This window comes from Fringilla coelebs (genome assembly GCF_963513975.1).
Source record: "Fringilla coelebs genome assembly, chromosome: 9".
NCBI classification, from domain to species: Eukaryota; Metazoa; Chordata; class Aves; order Passeriformes; family Fringillidae; genus Fringilla; species Fringilla coelebs.
The window spans coordinates 19248912-19270041 of NC_140067.1; the positions used below are offsets into that span (position 1 = coordinate 19248912).

Here is a 21130-nt window from a genome sequence, read left to right on the forward strand (position 1 = left end):
TCATTCTGACAAAACCTCTCTTCTACACACCTTAATTTTCACCTTGGCAGGGGTGAGAAAATCCTAAAGACAAATCAATTTACTACAATTCCAAACAGTAAATTTCTTTAGTTGGTCAACAAGATACAGCTATTCAGCTATAGGGCCTGATGAGATATATTCATCCTCAGGGTCCTGAGGGAACTGGCTGGTGTTGTAAAGCCACTCTCCATGATATTTGAAAAGTCATGGCAGACAGGCCCAGTCCCCAGTGACTGGAAAAAGGGAAACATCACTCCTATTTTTAAAAAGGGTAGAAAGGGAGAGCCAAAGAACTGCAGGCTGGTAAGCACCACCTCTGTGCCTGGGAAGATCATGAAGCAGATCCTCATAGAAGCAATGCTAAGGCACATACAAGACATTGTTTAATGTAGATCATGACCCCTGCATCTTATACAGAACCTGGAGATGTTAAAAAGCACTAACATGTTTAGAATAACTGATTGTTTTTTATGCATTGTACCAAGTATCTTTTATGATTAGCTGAACAAAAATATGGATACCAGTAGCTCAGTAAACTTCTTGGGTTCTGGAGAGCTATCAATGCTCAGATCAGTGTATAAATTATCTCAATAAAAGCTACCACTGATTTAATACCTTTTCTTTAAATGTAGCTGAGGGTTTAAGATTTTGTAGTCAAACTGGTCTTGACATTAAAAAAAAAATCTACCACCCCAGCAGTTTATACTGTATCTGGCTTCTGTGCAAAGTATGAGAAGAGACAATCTGATCTTCCTTTGCTGAGTGGCTGAAGAATCAGAGGAATTTGATATAGACAAGGTAGGTCTATATTTGCAAATGCATTGGCTGACAGTGAACACTACTTGCAAAATGCTGACTCCCCTAAAAGGGAGGATACTGACCTTCTTGCAGTTGCATTCTACTGCCAGCGTTTGCATAAGAATACCATGAGGTATTCTTATTCATAAAGCATAAGGGCATTTCATAGTCCACACCATGAAAAATCTTTGGAAGTCTCTCTATTAGTGAGGCATGATAGCTAAAATTCCTTAGATTCAAGCCTCAATGTGACCTTAGTACAGAGTTTAAAGACAGATTGATAGAAACTATCTATGATTCACTGAAAAGATTCTGTAACCTTAGTATCAGTACCTGTGCTGTAAAACAGAGAAAATAGAACAGCATAAAACCCCCTTCAATCCTATAAGTCTCACTAGCTAGGGCCTAGGTAATTTCAAATATTTGAATGAATTCCAAACAGTAAAACAATGCATTATGAAAAAAAGGTTTAAGTGCTAAATCACAAACATGTTAAGAACTATTTTCAAAACCTGACAGTTTGCTAGACTAAGTCTTACTTAATACTTGTATAAATCTAAATGATTTATCATTCCCACAAACAGCAAGTAATTACATGAGATGTAAAAAATATTTTTTCTGGAAATCAGTCATTTTCATACAATACCTGTATCAGACATGAAACACCTTTTTGGGAGGCAATCTAAACCCCAAAATTTTTAGCAAATTTCAAAACACAGAAGTAGGCTCATTTCTTGTGTTCACATACCTAAATGGAAGATATGGTGCATTAGATCCTGATAAAAGCATCCTGTAAGCTTCTTCTGGTGTTTTCTTCAAGTATATAACCTAAAAGGAATGGGGGAAGAGGGAAAAGAAATAAATCAGCCCTGAGCCTGAAAAGTCTTTAACCCGAGAGGAACTTCCTCCAGCACACTAAATTCGTAAGAATGCCTGTTATACTCCTTCCTGACCAATTCCTGTGACGTATACAGATCAGAAAAGACATGCCTACACAAAGAAAAGATTCAGCTATCAACAGAAGTCAACAAAACCTTTATTTTGTGTCAATCCCATACTTTAGAAAAAGAAAATTGGAAAAATAGTTACATACTGCTGCAACTGAGAGACTTTAATGTTGCATGAGTTACTGTAAAACAGCTTACATCTAAAGCCTAAAGTCTTGCTTGTAGTCAAAAGATCCTTAGAGGGTAGTTCAGGAATCTCAGGAAAAACATGAGTTTCCATTTTATCAACGAATTAAGGGCAAATTTGTACCACATGTTCTCCCAATACCACAGGTTTTATTTGACAGAAGTTCTGGCCCTCCAAAGCTGTGTCTGCTCAAAGACATTCACGCATGACACTTTGAACTTAATGCTGGTCATTGTCTGTCCACACAGCCCATAAAGGCTTGTAATAAAGACACCAGAAGGAAACAGAAAAAAGATATTAAGAACACAAAAGGAAAGAGGAGAGGGAAAGAAACACTGAGCAAGCTCCTGAAAAAATCAACAGAATCTTGGATGTCAAGAGCAATGCAATAATTGAGGGAGGAAAGATATTGAAATGAAGAGGAAAACATTACAGTATGCCTTCAGAACCTAAAAAGTAATGAATTCCATTAAGAAAAATCAAGGCGACATTTTCTGACTCATCTGTACCAATGAAAAGTCAGCAACCAAAACTTAGCTTCATTTTTAATCTAATATGATGAATCTTCAGAGCGCTTTCCTTCTGCCACATACACAATTAAAAAAAACCCTAACAGCACAAAAAACCCAGTGTGAATAGTTTGGATAAGCTGAAGCTTTTTTTGATATGTAAAAAGCAATGTAAAAGCTTTAAAAATTACTTCATAGATATTAACTATTCTCTTAGAGCAGTTGTTTTTACAAGGGACAAGGTTTTCTTCTCTTTCCCCACTGTCACTCACTATGTGGCGCTGCTACTTGTAAAACCCAGATTCAATTAATACTGAACTTTTTTTTTCTCTGACATTTTCTTTTTTATGTTTTCAACCATCTAAGTCATGATGTGGCTGAAATTCCCCACAGTTATGCCATTACACAGGCACATGACATGTAGCAATACTGGCCCCATGTACCTGCTGTCAAGAAAACTCATGTCATATTTCTTAAAAAGCTTACAGAACAAAAAGGAGATCAGTATTTTCCAAGTCCACTTAACACTTATCCACAGTATTTCAAATGCAATTTGGACTTGTGTTTTTCCCACCTGCACCTGCCATTTACAAATTAGAAGTATACAGAACAGATCCCCTCTAGAGCTGCTTAGATTACCAGTAAACAAACCCTTCATGTTTCAGGTAGGGCTGAGATGTCTAATTTAAATTTTTAAATTAGGATAAAACACTCCTGCAAGGAAATAACTGGACATGCCATAGTAGTTTACTATTACCTGGTCATTTGCTGCATAAAAACTGCAAACTTAAGAACTTATGAGCTTTTTTTCTCTCGCTGCCATTACAGAAATCTTATAAATGATATTACTACCAAAATACACACTCAGAGGAATCATGAGAAAGAAATATGTCTGGTCCATCTGCTTCCTATAAGGAAAAGGAACCAGGACAAATAAACCAAACCTCCTCAATTAACTTTCAAACACTGGTAGAGCTGTGGCACACTGTCTATTACTCTGGGTAGGCTATGAAAGTTAAATAAGAAAATAAATAAATTCAATAATCACTATGCCTCTGGTTTAGTAACTTTAAGAAGGCTTTGGGAAAATATTTTCTCTTTTCCAGTCTGAATCTCACTACTGACATGACAAGCAATTCATCCTAACATGGTCAATTAGAGGAAAACAATTTGGATTTTCAACATTCAGGGAAATGGTATCCTATGGAAAAGCATGCAGGGGATCTGCCAAAGCCATTCCCTACATAACAAAATAAATGGAGTTTAGGGATGACAGCTGAGTTTTAGAGAAACTCATCCAGAGTTTTCAAAGACAGTTTATAGACAAATGAAATGACCATCTGCCCATCTCCCTAAAGGAGCACCCCTTGAGAACCATTTTACACATAGAAGTCTCTTCAGGAAGGTTTAAGTAGCCATGTGATCAAAAATACTCACAGCATATGAACCTATTAAAAACGCTGCATTAGCTCGCTTCCGCTGGTCAAAGCCGGTGTAGTAGACAATCTTCTTCCTTGAGAGACTAAAATACTGTTTAAAAGAAAATAAACAAACAAAACAACATATTTACTAAGAAAAGAATATGCTTTAAGAATACTTTAGCAAAATCACTTTTTCAAAGCTGCAAAACATGTTAGAGAAAATTCTTATCAAGAGGTTCTTAAAATTACAGGAGCAAAAATTACTGATACTCTGAAAAATCTTCTCATATCATATACAAATAATAGTGAAGGGAAATAGCCACTGTTTCTGGGCAAATCTCTAGGTTAGCTGTACAAAAACATGCTAAAAAGTGGAGCTGAACCAAAATCTTCAATATAAAAATCTGGATTTTTTTCCCCCCAAGTTTAAATATTTGAAACACTTGCTTATGAACACTGATTAAAGATATTGAAATTTTCAACTGAAAACATCATCCTGTGTGTTAAACCTCTTTAGCACACAATTCTGTGGAGAAGACAGAAGAAAAAGTCAAGCAATCAACCTTACTGTAATTTTTTAAGTCAAACACTTCCATCTATACAATTTTAAAATGGGGTGGCAGAGATACTGAGAAACCTTCAACAGCAAGAATTTACTTTAAAAGATTAAAAAAAAAAAAAAAGATTGTATAAGAGAAAAGCCTGAAGGAAAGGCTAGGCAAAGACAAAACTAGAAACACTCACATATCTGTTTCTTTATGAAGAAAAGAAGCCTGTGTCAGAATCCTGTGGACAAACTTCCCATTGAAAACAAAACCAACAAGCACCAGAAAAGAACAATAATGACAAACTGCAGCAAAACTGATTAAAGCCGGAGAGAGACAATATTGTCACTTAAAATTGGCAAGTTGAACAATTTACTGCATTAGTAATTTTTAAAACTTCATGAATTGCCACACTTTCATTACACTCTGCTACACCCCTGGATGTTTTTGCAGACCGATTTTTACAGCACTCCTACAGTTTTGAGGAAGTCATCAACAGATACACTAGATTCTGTTTCTGGTTATTTGAAGCATTTTTCTGTTTTTAAAAGTTGCATGTTGTATAAAACGCCCAAATACCAGCGCTGCTGTTAGCCAGCTTCAGGTTTTTAACTCTTGACACAGCTGACATTTGGGAAGGGGAGATAAGGTAACTGCTGCAGAACAGGGTTTCATTTGTAGTGCCAACTGTACTTCACTTCCAGAAACCTGTCCGTGAACTTATTGCAAATTTTACAACAGTTTTAACCACAGAATCAAATTTTTCAAAAAAGATCAACCATCTGATCAACTCAGGAGAAAGCTGATGCAGGCAGCACAGTGAGTTTGTCACTCCCAACCCCACAGAACAGCACCTTTACTCGCAGCTCTAACTGTTCCTTCCAGTCTGCTCTTACAAGGCACAACTTCCAGAGGTGGAAGGAGTGAGAGCAAATGCAAGTGAGTGTAAATAGGACTGTAACTCCTGAAACAGCTGCTTGCTGTTGATTGGAAGAGGTTGTATCTTAAGGCCAACAGCAACATCTCTCTCAGTGTATATGCAAACATACAAAGCACAAGTCATTACCTAATTAGTGAAGCATTCAATTTTTATTAAAACTTGACAAAATGAATCCCAGTACTTTAAGATTCCTCCTTTCTTCCCCCTCCTCAATTTTTTAATTTTAGTGTTCTCTAACTGCAATTCCACCCATGATGTGTAGGTGGGATAAGATTACAGTAGTTATGCAACAGTGACAGAACTTCAATTATAACTTATTGACTACTACTTATTTTAAAGCAAAGTTCTTTGCAGCAGTTTACAGTTCACCTAAAACACTATTTTAAACTGCAAAGCTAGCTAGTGAGAAGTAAGTTCCATGTAAGTAACATGAATACAAGACTGGCACACTTAATACAAAACAATTAATTTAAACATGTGCATGCAACCCTTCCTCAAAACCCAGGCTGTCCTAAATGAGATGCTTTGCAATGACTATAGTTCCCTGTGTATGCCCAGCAGTTTTTTTATAGCAAAACAAAAAAATAAGCCAAATCCCACTATGATTCAGCAGCAATAAAGTTACTATACAAAAAATTAACCCCATAGTTTATAAGCCTGCCAGTACACTTCCTCTCCTGCCTTTGATCTTCGATACCAGCAACACTCCCTGATTACTTCCGCTCCTTAATTTATTGCGAATGTGTAAGGCTATGCACAGATAAAACACAACGGTTTTCATGAAAAGCAGTTTTCATTAAATCAGACTTAAAAACAAAAAAAATAATTTCATTCATAAATGAAGCCAAATTCCTTAGTCAAGTGTTTTCTGCCCTGAACAGAATTCAAATACCAAGAAGGAAAACAGCACAGACAAGTTCTTCCTTGCTACTGACTTAGATAGTGAAAATCATCTTCACAGCAATCAACAGTTGAAAAATTACAAACACAACAAGGTCAAAAAAAGGCACAGCCAAGACTTTGCCTCAAATTTTCTCAGCTAATGGATATCTGAATAAATTCTTTACCTCTTCTGAATAGAGATATTTACTGTTTAAAAAGAAAATAAAATCAGTCAGCATAAAGTTAAAACAGTTTACTTCAAAAATGTTGATCTGCCATTAGCACATTTCAAACCATCATCCTTCTTCTTCAGCAGTCCCCCACAAAAGGACAGGGGAAAGCAGAATACTGCCTCATGTTGAACTTCTCCCCCAAAAGAGAAAGAGATACAGCTGAAAGATTTGAAAGGGAAGCTCGTAGGGCTTTCTAGTTTTAATGAGATCTTATACTTTCATTTGTCCTGCTCCTATCTAAAGAAGCCTAATTTTTAAATTTGACACACCATATCCATACCAAACCTCTCATGTTTGCAAATAATTTTTTTTTGTGCCATACTTGAAGACTCTTTCCTTAAGAAAAGTATATGAAGTGCTTACCCAACCAAGCACACCAAATCATCTGGGCTTAAGCACTATGATTGTTTCAGGGTCCCAAAAGTGTTGCAGTATGGCAATAGCAACCATCGCATGATAATCTGCAGACTCTTTTACTTCCCATGATCAAACAACTCCTGCAGCAGGTCACAGGGTGTGACCCTTAAGGCAAGGGTATGTAAGCAGCAGCTTCCCAACAGGGCTCTTGCTCTGTCCTTAGTCCAATCTGCACTTCCCATCTCTGTAACATTCATCCCAGGCTGCTTACACAGCACCTGGTGCCACATGAGAATTACCATACTTTTGCTGCTGTAGGGCAGGTAAGTCCCAGGTCACAAACTTGTGAACACCCTGGTTCAGGCCCCAGAACGCCTCTTGAGGACATGTATGAAGGACAGACACAAGAAGCTGAGGCATACAAATGGTGACTAATTCTTGCCTAGGGAAGCTGAGCAGCAGTCACTGTAGCTAGGCCTGCAGTCCCCAGCAGATGCACTCCTCTGAGGCATGTAAACACACATGCAGAGGCATGCTTCAGCCCTGGGTCTGTCTTACAAGCCTACTTACCCACTGCAGATGGCATCTAAATTACGAGAGTGTGGCACATATTTGAACTGCTAGAAGAGCAGAGCTTACATTAGCAGTACTGGCCTGCCCCAGGGGTAGTGCCAATCAGCCAGACTGGAGTCCATTCATATGTAAATTTCTAAACCACACTGGCAGTACTCCAAGCTTTAGTTGTTTGATACCAGGTATTAATTTCAAGTGGTTGCACTATCAGGTTACCCTTCTCTCTTAGGCACTAGGAGTTTAATTTAACCTATTTGGAATTAGCCTCTGGCAAGCCAGAAGCAACAAACTGCACTTCGTCCCAGTGGAGACCTCTCTCTTCTGGTCCTGGCCAGCTGTACCCTTCACCCTGCAGTGCAAGTACATTCACTCTTCTCAAAAACCAGAAAAGTTACATTAAGATTGACAATGCAGTTTGCTAAACCAACCCTGCAAATATCAGGGTTAATAGTTCCTATTAAAAGAGTTAATTTAGCTCCTTTGTTTTTTTCTCATCATAACATCCAATCTCCATCACCATGTTTCCAAGGCACTTCTGATGATTCACTTGCCTCATTCAATGAGCAAGATGATGGTCTTAGAACAAGAATAAAGACTGCAGACACATTCCTGTTTAATACTGAAACATAGAAAAAAACCCTGAGATATTTATTAGTTGCTTATTTATTTTCTGGGTGAAACTCCTGGTACCTAGGTTCAAGACTGAAGAGACTGTATTACAGTCCCAAACTGATCACAGTCACAATCTGAATCTGGAAAACACAGAACTGATCTCTAGTTCCCACGGGCACGGTGAAGTTAGAATAGTAGGTTGATTACTGGTTCTTCTCTGGAGTAACTGCTTCACAGAGCAAGTACACTCCAGTTTTTAATAACACAAATATAAGGTCAAAAACAGCAGAACTAAGGTCAAAAAAATTCCTACTGAGTAAGAACCATTGGTCATGTGATTGAATGGGGCAGTGGCACTGCAAACTGGGATGATAAGGTATTTATAAGGTGCTGGTGTTATCAACTGGCAAATCAAATGCTTCCCCAATATGAGCACAGGCATTCAAAATTACAAACAGTAGAGATTAACTTTTTATAAGTATCTTTTTAAAGTAAGAAGCAATATAAATTTTCACTAGAAGCACTTCTTTTTTCAAGAAATTTGCAGCAACTCTACAAGTCCTTCAATTTGCAGAACCTCCACTTAAGAACTCATGGAATTCAGGATACCCCTGAAAGCAGCAGGCAGCATGAATCTACTTAACTAAAGGTTTCAATTGTGACCCTAGAAATAATGTCATTTTCAATAAAGGGATCCTCTGAACAGTGGCCAAAGCAAACACATCTGCTGTCCCATCTCCTATCAGTAACAGGTTGAATATTTTATATGATAAAAGATTTTAATATTTAGTGAAGGGTCTCCTCATTATTTGTCCACAAGTTATATTAATCAGCATTTTGGAATTAAAACATCTGTTTTATTTCTTGCAGTTGACAGATTTTTTATACATGTGGCAAATCACTTCTTGACAGGTATTTGGAGAAAGTGAAGTCTGCAGCTGTACATATGCTCAGAGGGTCTGGCTGGGATGGAGCTGGGATTTAGGCACAGCAGCCAGTGTGATGCTGAGATTTATATTTGTCATCAAAACTGTGTTGATAGCACACCCATGTTTTATCTGCTGCCAAGCAGTGCTCTCATAGTCCCAAGGCCTTCTGTTTTTCTCTCTGCCCCAACCCCTTCTCCACTGAGACTTCTTTTAAACAGTGGGATTTCAGGACCCATGTTTTGTTCCTTGAGTACCTGTTTTTTCAGTTATTCAGGCCAGCATACACACCTCATTAGCTGCAAACCCTAATTTGTGGTGACACAACCAGGAGCTTTTGTTACTATTGTCTTGAAAGTGTTAAGGTTATGCAAAAAGATGAACACAGCCTTCAGTCACCTGCCACATCTCCTAAGCCAAAATGAGGGCATATTTTCTTTCACTCTTCAGAGGGAAAAAAAAACTTGGAACAAAATATCCTTAAAGCTTAGCAATAACCACTTAGCTAGTGAGCATCTAGCAACCACTTTCAAACTGGTTAATTTTATTTCCATTTGAAAATAAAAAAATATAGGAAGTTGTTTTTAAACTAAGCTTACCTTTAATTTCTTATTAAGTTTACAGCAGTATCTGTATAACATTGCCAAATTTAATGGTCCAAAATCTCCATAGAAACTGGAAAAAAACCACAAAACAGTATTATTTATACAAAAGAGCTAAGCAAATTTCAATATGCATGTTGTTGATAAAGCTGAAAATCAAGGATACTAAGTAGCCAATACACATGGAACAACAGATAAATCCTTTATTGATTAATTTAAAAGGGCAATAGTAACAATTAATTTAAACTTATTTGTAACATCAGTTTAAGATAGTCCGGTAGCTACTTTTCCCATTATATACACATGCTAACTACAGAATATTTTTCTTTATCCTGTGATATCCAGTCTGGTTTTGGCCAAAACCCCAGAGTGAAGACTTGAAGACATGATATACATTTAAACCATGTTGATGTCATCCAAAAGATTCAACAACTGCTTAAGATGAGAATATATCATTACCTACTATCTAGAATAAGCTAAACAGAATTTCTTATGGGTGATAAAATTTATTTAATAACATCTAGTCTTAATCTCTGTCTGAAGTTTAAGCTCATTTCCTTATATCCCTTTCTTCACTATTTCAGAGATTAGGTATTACATACATACCTTACATCTAATTATGCTTCTTTTTGTCCTGCAAATCCTCTTGCCTCTAGGCTGCTCTTCCAATGTATTATCTATTTTATATTCTAAATATCAACTTCTCATTGTTCTCGTTTCTCTCTTCTATGTTTTTAAACAGTGTTACCTTTGAACAACAATCTCTGGCCTTAAGGTAAGACCTAGTAGCAGTAATCTGTACAGGAAAATTATTGCACACCAGGAGTTCCTCGTAGTGATTCACAGTGCTCTTCCTAGCAAGCTCTCTATACAGGCACCTATACAAATAACAGCAGACTTTATGCAAGCAACTTACAGCAACCTCTTCTAGAGCATCCTCTCCATCAAACCTGGTCAAAATTTAACCTGCAGACTTCCTCCAGTAATTCTCCTGTTGTGTATAAAAATCTTAGTCTTGATGGTCTATGCAAATTTGTTGAAGCACACATTATGAATTACAGTGAGAACGGACTACTACTTAAACTGCTTTAATCTGATCTACCTTAAGCCTTTTTGATAGAAGAGACAGGAAGCTTCTTGCCTACTGACAAACAAAACAAGCCATGGGCATCTGAATGCATTCTATTTGGGGAATCACAGAGGAAAAAGCTGTTCTGGACTTACAGTCTTTGATGGAGTAAAAAGGTACTGAAATTACATGACAGAATAGATGGCAGTACCTATCAAGCTTTTTCCCCCCTGACAAAGTGTTTATTTTTCAGGAAAACAAAATAGATTTCTGTTGAACATAAAAAGAAAACTTCCACTTTGAGAGCAATCAAACACTGGGAAGCAATTGCACAGAGAGGTTGTACAGGGATCTGAACAACCTTCTCTTGTCAACCTTGCTTTGAGCCCATGGTGCATTATGTATCTGCAGAGGCGCCTTCTGCTTCACCCGTTCTGCACAGACACAAAAACAAATCAGGAGTGCTCCATCTTTTTGTGACATCACTGACCTCCTCCTCCCCACATTCTCTCAAACAACAAAGCCCAGACCAGTGCAAAAAGAGACAATCATATTAGTTTGCTCACTCTCTAAGACAAGAAACAAGGAGCCTTCCTGCCACACCAATGTTATTTCATTCAGTATCATCTACTTCACAATATCAAGTAACAACACAAGTGTTGGTTAAGATTCAGTTCAGCACAAAACATTATGATTTAATTACAGAAGCTAATTAGCTGGGAAAAACTAGCTGACCGAGCTGTTCAACTACTAGAACTTAATTTTTAGGTAGGACAGAAGTTAACTAAACCAAGAGAAAACTGCAGCCCTAGGAAAGTAGGGTTTAACTTCAGAATTCATCATCTTCTCTAAGTCTGCCAAATATGGTCAATAGTTCTTTTTAAAACAAAATCCTCCATACAGTTTTTCATAGAGATGAAATAAAAACGTTCTAAGGACAAGTATGAGTTAAGACACAGAAGAAGTTAAAACTGGAGTCCTAACAACACTGGAGTGAATGTAGCTACTAGGAAAGTCATATAGAAGGCTTCCTAACATCTTCTCCCATGCAGCTGCACTAACACATGACTCAAACACCCTCACCCTATCTTACTCCATCAACTTTAGAGCATTCTTTCACTTAAATATAGGATGGAAGAGCAAAACTTATGATATTAAAATTACTTTGGGAAAAATTTCTTTTAAGGTATTGTGGAAAAATATGGAATTGAACAGTTATTATAATACAGAATACCAAAAAAAAAATTGAGAGCAAAGTGTCTGAAAGCTATAACTGAATATACAGTTCATCTAAAGAACTGAAGAAGTACAGCCATGCTTTTGATAAGATTTATTACAATTCATTTGCTAGACGTACATCAATATGAAGAATTATATCCACTTCTACTTTTCACATGATTAAATTTGAACAGCAGTGTAGAAAAAGTACATGAAAATAAATTTAGAAATTTATCTACAAGACAAATTATTATTTTGGTGTGTATAAGGATAAAATACATTTGAGTCTGTCCAGGAAGTAATTGTCTTTCTACAAAATGAAGCCATTCAGCTTTTCTCAGCCCTGAAGTTAAAGATGTCACAATCTTTGACTATTTCTCTGTAACTGATTGCCATTAAGAATCCTGTGCTTCTCTTAAGACAGTGGAGAAGGTGTATAAGTATCTGAGTTTAAGACTCTGGTACTATCCCTGCTTGTCTATGCTGCAGAAACAAAATATTTCTCAGAATACAAACACAATCAAAGGAAATGCACTTTCAGTCCCTGCTGCATCAGCATTACCACCCATACGCAGAACCACTGTCAATTCCCAAGTTATTTCCCTACCATAGAGGCAGTATAAACCAGCTATTGCCTTTGTTGATAAAACATTGTGGTTGAAATCTGAGGCAGAAAGTTAAAATAATGCATGTAACATAACTTTTCTCCATTTTATACCTTTAAATTGGAGTAAGTCAATTATCCTTTCTTTGACGGGACTAAGTGAAACAAGTGCTTTACAAATCTTCAAATCAAAAGAGTTCTTTGGAAGATAATACAAGGCTCTGTACTGAAGTCAGAGAACTCTGATCTACAGAATCTTTCTTCAATTTACATCTCTAGGCTTAAATACAGTTTCTGACATGTTTAAGCAGAGGGATTTAATCCTATGCACCCTCATTACTTTTTCTACAAAAGGCCATTTTTATACTTGAATTAGTGACATTTGATCCTGCTTCACCCAAAGGATTTTCATCTCAAGACCAGAATCTTAAGTAAATGTAAGTGGAACATGGGAAATGGGCAGGGTATAGAGAATGGGGATGAAATGACACACCAAGTCACCAGCTGAATAAAGAATTTCATTTGGCAAAAACTGAAGATCAACATAAGAAAAGGCAAATAGTCACTGATAACAATTCATCCAATATTATTTTACTTCCACCTCTTTTACATCTAGATGTTATAACAAAGCACTGAAAAACAGTAAGAGAAACTGGAATGCCTCTGAAGCTTAATCTAGTTAAGAGAGACAGTTATTTACAACAGAGGTGGAAACCAGAGGAACAGAAAGGCAGGTATGGTATTAATTACATTTAATTATATTTTGTTTTAATCAAGTACCTAGATGATACCTTAAGTTATTCTCCCCCCTCATCCCATGGGGATTTGCTATCCTAATGCTTCTCAAACCAAGTAGAAAAACCCTAGAACATACTAGCTGAACATTTAAATACTCTACTTCAAAAACACTATCATGATGCCACTTGGAAGCAGTAGCATAAGTTTCTGGTATCTGTTTTCTCCTTGGAGAAAACTCCTGGAACCCTTTCTTCCTATCTGTAATTTGTTGCAGTATTATATCTGAGGCATTTGCTGTACTGTATCATAGGAATGGTCATCCCCATAGAAAGGCCAGCCCATTGCTCTACTCTGTCACACTAACAGCTACTGTAAATTCTTCCAGGGAATTTAATGGTGAAGGAAATGCAGCCCACACCCCTTTAGTAACAAGTAATCTCCAACTGCAGTTCCAGGGGATGCCACACGAAGGTGCCACGAGTCAGTTCAAGCCGGAACCAGCACTTCTGAAAGCTAACACCACTTTTTTACTAAGCATTTGAATATCTCTGACCCTTGTGCTGGAGAAAATGGTGCCATTCACCGAAGGAATATTATAGCCTAGCAGATTTTTAACTGAATTGATAACCTCACAGAATCATGGAGTATGCTGAGGTCCCTTTCTGTGACGTTGCTCTCTGGCCTCTCATTCCCCAGTCTGCCTCTACATCCAGGGTTGTCCCATTCCAGGTGCAGAATCTGGCACCTGCCCTTGCTGAATTTCATACAGTTGGTGATTGTCCATCACCCTAATCTGTTAAGGTCCATATTAACATCTGTCAATCTATCAGGCCAGGATATCATCTTTCAAAAATAAAATGTATTACTTATACTTTACTCCAGATGCCTGATACTTTTTCCCTACAGAGCAGTACTTTTATACTGCCACTCACTTCCCATCAGGGCATGATGTTTCTTGTTTGCCATCTTATTCAGTCATTGGTTTAGTAACTTGAAAACAGAGGCACCATTTAATAACTGCAATCATTTTCTGGAGTACCTATCCCAGAAGTGGAGCACAAAGTAACAGCACACTCGTTAAAGTATGAAGTTTGCCTTCTTGAAGACTTGCAATCATATAAAGCCACTTTCTTGCCAAAACAGGAGCCCCCCTAGCTCGCAATTACGTAAATCAAAAGATAAAACCCAAGAACCTGGTGAAATAACAAAAATACAGCTCCCTAACTGCAAAAATTGGCTAATTTTTCAGCATTTTACAAATGTCCAGCTTCTATTAAAACTGAGCAATGAGACTATTTCTTTTATTGTGATTCATTCTTCCCTTGCTCCTCCCTCCTTCTTTGCTACACAGGAACATTCAGGTTATGACCCTCCAAGGGCCCTACTGCATCTGTTCTGAGCCTGGCTATTTAACAGCACGAGGCCCAGCTGCTGCAGAAGTGGCCACCTGACTATTCAGCTACTTCCTCTTCAAATCATAAGCTGAACACTTCTCACATGCAACAAATTCTCTGGATGAGAGAGGATCAATCTGCACATTCATTACAACCTAACTGCTGCTTGGGAAATCTTGCCTATTCAGGCTTTTTTCTCCAACTCCAGTTTCCTGAAGTGTGTTTCTCCTCCCCACTTCCCAAGCATATGAAAAAAGGTGAGCACTTTTTGTCCTCTCATCCACTGATGCCAGTAACACGTGGATTGTTAGGAGCTTCCTTAATTGGGCCGAGGCAGAATTCCTAACGCTTAATGCTGCTTAGGGATTGCGTGCTTCTCAACAGACCAAGGATGATACAGCAAAAAGAACCCTGGAAATAGCTGAAGGCAGGAATAGTGCAGAGGCCCTGGATTATGCAAAAACCCCCAGGTATTAAGTCCATTTCATCTTGGAAGTTCAAAATCCTCTCAAGATCCTGACTCTTCAAAATCCAACAACTCACAGATCTAAGTAATAGATAATAAAAATAATTATTCCAGATACACGTTTTTTTAATCCAGTGCTCCTTGATATCAAAAACAAATTAACAATGAAGAGTTTCTCCCATAAAAAGTTGCCCTGTAGAACCTACAAGTCATATCAGAAGCCTAGTCCCTTTGGAAAAAAAGTCATCTTGACAGAGGCCAAGATGCACATAAGGGATTTCCTAGACAAGCTAGATTCCCATCCAACATAAAACTGGAGCTTAGAAAGCTGCTGTTTTATTCTGGTCCCTTCTACTGCAAACAAAAGAAAAACTCAGTACTACTGGCAAATGTTTTTATCTTGCACTTATGAAAAAGCAAACACAGATATGATAATGTATAAAATTAAGCTGGGAAATTTCCTTGTTTAAATTTTGGACTTTATCTTACTAAGTTGTCTTGGTTGTCTAATAGTCAAGGTCAAGTTTTCAAAATTACTGATGTGACTGGCTTTCTGTGTGAAGTGACAGCTCTGATTACTGTAACAAGGCTAAGTTTAAGTTTTCTTTTCCTTTCCAATGATTTAAGCCACAGAAAGATGGAGAAGTTCAGGTTTCCTTTGCAAGTACTGTTACTGGAGAGCCACAGAAAAGCAGCATTTAACCAAAGCCAAAGCAGATAGGCTAACCCTTACTTTTGTCACAAGAAAGACAAACTGTTTCTTTGCATATACACTCGCAGTAGAAGAAACAGTACTCATTTAATATTGTTGTCGCTAAGCACTTGAGAGTCTTTGCTCTGTTGCTACATAACTGAAGTAGCTCTCATGAAGACTGCCGTGAAATGGGCAAGTAACATACCATACTGTGAAAGAATGTTTCAGTGAAAAGCATGATTTCCAGAGACTATCATATTTACTACTTCTATTGCTGCTCATACCATGTCAGAGATTAGAGCTGCAAAAGCTGTTTATACAAGAGATCCAAAGTCAGAACAAATGACTGAATAAAACCATTATGATTTATGAAGGCCATTATAAATCATCAGTATGAGATTCCTGTTTCACAGTATTTAAATTCTGACTTTGTTTGAGAAAACTACTCAGAAATAAAAAGGACATTAAAAGTTGCTTTGATAAAACTATGTGAAAGCCAAGTGAACCAATCAAGTGTAGTATTCTCAACCCAGATCTGTTTACTGGAAGGTGAAACGTGAAAGATGCTATTCTTAGAGAATAAAAAGCTTCTTACTAGTGCCTAACTCATTAACTGAGGTCTTGCCAAGGCAAGGTTTGTCTATTTGCCAAATGACAATCTTCATCAAGATGGATTGTTTCTCATTAACTTCATTTTTCTGAAGCAATAGTTACGTGTACTACACTATCCTGAAAGACTGTGTTCCCTTATAAGAAGTAGTGCAGACTTTCTCAGGAAAAACCTCAAGTTTCAGAAAAACTCTGAGAAAATCTTACAGAACAGAACTATTAAAGAAGAGATTTCAGAATTGCATCGTTCCATTCAGGTTTCTTGTTCTTTTAACTGAGGCATTTGTATATAATTTCTCTGGCATAATAGGTTCAAGGTTAAATTGCAGCACATTTAACTAAAACAGTGACAGTTCTAGTAGCAAGTTCCTAGTCTGCTAGCATTTAAGATAGGCTTAAATGGTTTTAAGAGCATCTTTATTATCTTTTTAGTGTGAATGTTTAAGTTAGACAGCATTATGAAGTCATTAGAACCGTTGAAAACTTCAAGTGAGAACTGAAGGCTAAAGTGCTCAAGATTACATAACCCCACTTTGTGTATAATTTAGTGATAAATCATGTGACAAGGTACAGGAGCAAGTCAACCCCAAACTTCCCAAACCATCAAATCTAGCACTACAGCTCTTCTGTTTAATAAATAGGGTATAGTACTAATATAAAAATTACTTCCTTATGTCTCTTCAAGAGTGGGGAAAAAATTGGGAAGCGAGATAGTGAGTTTTTAAGTACTATGTGATCCAGTAACAGGTTCTCTGTAATCAGGAAACTCCAACCCTACATATTCATGAGGTTTTCAGATCAGATACTGCTTCAGTAAAGCTAACTGACACCTCTGTAAAGTCAGCCAAATAAAATTCTGTAACAAGCTAACAGAATAGAAGCCCAAAGAAAAGCAATTTAAACAGAGAAAGAGCTGAGAGAAAAGCAGTTTACTTCCAAGTACAATGAAGAATCTTTATCTTGTCATTACAATGATGCATCTAAGCAAAGTTAAATCAATAAACAATTTTTGTTAATGTAATTACTTACACATCTCACAGGTGCTGAGGATTTCATGCCTGAGCAGACATCTTCTATCCCCCTCCTGAGAACCCTCTGAACAAGTAATTTGATTGAAAAGGATAAGTGGCTGTGGAATTCTGACCACAAGAACCACCCAAGGAGGCCATTTCCATGAAGATTCTGCAAACCACTGTTCTGAGCTACAGCATTTCGAAACTCACTTCCAAATATCTACTTTGCTATCATGCAACAAATACTTCTAATCACTTTCTCAGAAAGAAGACTGCACTTTTGAGGAAATGAGGAGACCCTGTGATCTGTTGCACTAAAGTTACACTCCACTACTACTTGCAGACAAGTCCTGTCAGGCCCCCCACTTTGTGTGCAGCCTGGGAAACACAAGGGACTGATGTCAAGCTTGGTGATGAGCATAAGGGAAGCTATAGTAAAATCAGCACTTCCCCAAGAACTGAGTCTTGCATTCTATTCCTCAACTTACCCCTAGCCTTCCAAATACAGAAAGATACTAAAAATATACATAACATGGTAACCCTACCAACACTTTTTTTTACTTCCCTGAGACCATATAAATCTCCTTAGATATGAGAGGGCAAAAAAAAAAAAAAAGATCAGCCATTACCAAATATTGCAGACACTGATAGGGAGAGGTGCTGCAATACAAATACCAGGGGAAAGTTTAGCAATGATATGCAAAAGGTCATTACACAATTCCTTGGTACCACCTGGTAACTGTCTTACCTGGTAACTTATTTTCATATCACATTTCAGCATTTTATGAGCACAAAAGGGAGAATATCTTTATGGGATCAGATACAGGACAACAACTTTAAAATGGGCCAAACAGATTAGGAACCATCAATTCAGAACCTACACCAGGAGTTACGTGTTCAAAGTCTTTAGTTGTGCCCTAGAAAATAGAGGAAACTTTGCTTCCTTCCATTACCCAGTAATTATATCTGGTATCAGGTTACACCTTCATAGGTGGTTAACACTGGGTAAGGAATATACCTACAGAATTTCCTCTGCAAGTTAAAGAAAATTACTTTCTCCCCCACACCCTCTCAAATTTCTCAGTACTTTTTTTTAAAAATATGACACTGTCCTTACACAAATACCTCAGTTACAGGCCTTGGTCAGTACAGCCATCTGTAACTAACAGTACAGAACTGCTCCCTCTTCCTACCCACAACATCAAATGACACGTTAAGAGTCCTTCACACTTCCTAAAAGCACATTAAGAAATAAAACATAATAGTGAAGTCTGGAAGAGATACAAGTTTCCTTTCTTAAAGCAAATGTAACACTTTCATACCACACAAATTGCACAGAACCTTCCCCAATTGAGTTCTGCTTTCAATATTAGGCCAACCCTCCCTTGGGATACTCCAAAGGTCCCTTCCAATCAAAATTCCTTAATGATCATTAAAGAACTTACTCCCAACCCAAGCAGCCCATTACAAAAGTCAGCTTTCAGAATGAACCATTGGGAACTCCAGTAGAAAACACACAGCTTAAGATAAGAAAACTCTAGAAAAGATACCCTGAAACTACAAGCTGTGCAAAGAAAATAAGCTAAAAACCAAGGAATATTGGTTTACATCTTCACAGAAGCAGTGCTGGTCACTGGAGAAAGGAGGGAAGAATGGTTATTGTTCACAATTGCTTCAAATCATTTGGAAAGCAAGTTATGCTTGAAATAGGAACACACTTTTTGTTTCACTTCTGCTGCAGCCAACTCCAGGTCAAGCAGGTAGAGATATATCATCACACAGGAAACAGCTGGTCTTGAAATGCAGTCCAAAGCACCAACTTTTTAGCCACAGCACAGAGTGATTACTTTATTTGTTTAATGTTTTTTATGTTCTTAAATAGTATTCACAACTATAACCAGTTTTATTTTTTACCTTCTATGTGAAGTCAGTGTCTTACAAACATGAACCTTTTACTACACAGAAAATATTTTTTTCTGCTGTTCTAAAGACACAAAAGCCATCAAGAAGTGCTATCTCAAAATCCTCTAATAAAACCAGTTATAAAAGAAGTTGCAGACGCTCTTCCAGAGTACATCTAAACATTGCATTCTTATGATTCTGTAAACTTCATACTCTCTATACAGGAAACTACAGGAAATATAAAACAAACTACTGTTTATCTATTCATGCCAAATAAGTCTTCTATTTAAGACACCACTCAATAAAGTGTGATTAGTCCAAATAGACCTCCATGTTCTAAACAAATCTTACAAGGCTCAGATATCCTTCTTCGAGCTCAACCATGATTTAAGCCACTTAACTGGCCTTGCAGTTGTTTTTATGGGTCTTTTTTTAAAGCATCACCTTATTAAACTAGTTTCAGCTAATAAATAAATACATTTGGACTAACTTCATGCTCATATTCTATGCAAGTAACCCAACGGGGCAAAAATATTCTACAGAATATATGGAAGCGTGTTGGGGAGACTCTCAGGTGATCACTTTAAATACGCAAACCACAACACTTACTTTTCATACACTAGTTCCTCATCGGTACAGAAGTAGTGGGTATTTACGGTACTTTTCGGTTTAGCTCGTAAAGTAGCGAAGTACAAGCGATCTGAAAGACAGATTAGAGGCACAGTGTCGGACAGCGAAGGCAGCCGGCCGCCGCCTCGGGGCACGCCTGTCACCGCGGGGCGGAAGAGGCTCCGCCGCTCCTTTTTCTGCTGCGTGAGCGGCGGCGGGAGCGCCCGGAGCGCTCCGCCCGCGGGCCCTGCCCCTGCCGGGCCCCCCGCGCTGCCGGGAGCCCCTCGGCAGCGGCTCCGAGCCAGCGAGCAGCGCGCAGCAACAGGTGCCGGCCCCGCGCCTCGCCCGGGAGCGCGGGGAAAGCAGCGCCGGGGTGCCCGCGGCAGCCTGGGGGGGCAGCCCGCGAAACCCGCCGGGCAAACGGGCCGGGGCCGAGCCGGGCAGGCAGCGAAGCCGGGGGAGGGCGGTAGAGAAGCCAGCGAGTTTCCTCGCTGGGGGAGGCTCCGGGACCCCGCGGGCAGGGGATGGGGTGGCTCCCGCCCCGCTCTCACCTTTCACGAACTCCGAGGCTCCCAAAAGCACTTCGGAGGCGGCCGCCGCCGGCTCCATCTTAAAGAGGGCCCGGAGTATCGAGGCGCGGGGCGGCTCCGAGCTCATGGCGCTCCGGAGCAGCGCCGGCGGGGCCGGGGCGCGCTCGGAGGGACGCGACCCACCGGCCGGAGGGGCCGCCCGCCAGGGCCCAGGGTGCTGCGAGCGCAGCGGCCGCAGCCCGCATAGGAGCGGGAGCGGAGCCGAGAAGAGCCCCGGGACACGACGGGCAAGCACCCGCAGAGACTCCAGCTCCACCCCGCCCCCAGCCAGGAGACGCCCCCGGATAAAGCGGCAGCGGGCGGTTACCAGGCGACCGGCGGCGCTCTGGCAACCGCGTTACGGAGCCTTTGTGTCGCCCTGCCCAGGGCTGACGCTGCGAGTGACCGGCCCCCCGCGCTCCCCCCACTCCCCGGCCCGGCAGCGCCCCTGCTCCGGCAAGGCAGCGGCCCTGAGCCCGGCACCGCCCCGCCCTCCGCCCCGCCTGCCCAGGCAGCGCCGCCGCGCCCCGCTGCGCTGGGGCTGCTTTCCCCGCCCGGGGGCGGCCCGTGGCAGAGCACCCCACGGGCACGGGGCGGGAGTCGCGTACAGCTCGGAGCGGGGCTGAGCCGGAGTGCTGCCTCAGCAGTGTGAGCGGGCTCCGGACGGGGGCAGGCGGAGCGGCGGGGCCGCC

General features: G+C 39.6%; 1 protein-coding gene across 3 annotated transcripts in view; it reads right to left on the minus strand.

Annotated features, from left to right (window-relative positions):
• The window catches only part of CDC14A (cell division cycle 14A), a 49718-nt gene extending 29016 nt beyond the window's left edge, over positions 1 to 20702 (minus strand). For all 3 annotated transcript variants that reach the window (XM_084211377.1, XM_084211376.1, XM_084211375.1), the window contains exons 1-5: positions 20421 to 20702; positions 19870 to 19960; positions 9551 to 9626; positions 3900 to 3992; positions 1568 to 1647 (exon numbers count right to left, since the gene is read on the minus strand). In XM_084211377.1, coding sequence (XP_084067503.1) covers positions 1568 to 1647; positions 3900 to 3992; positions 9551 to 9626; positions 19870 to 19960; positions 20421 to 20526 — 446 coding nt within the window. In that variant the 5' untranslated portion in view covers positions 20527 to 20702. The remainder of the gene's footprint in view (positions 1 to 1567; positions 1648 to 3899; positions 3993 to 9550; positions 9627 to 19869; positions 19961 to 20420) is intronic.
• Positions 20703 to 21130: the final 428 nt, after the last annotated feature.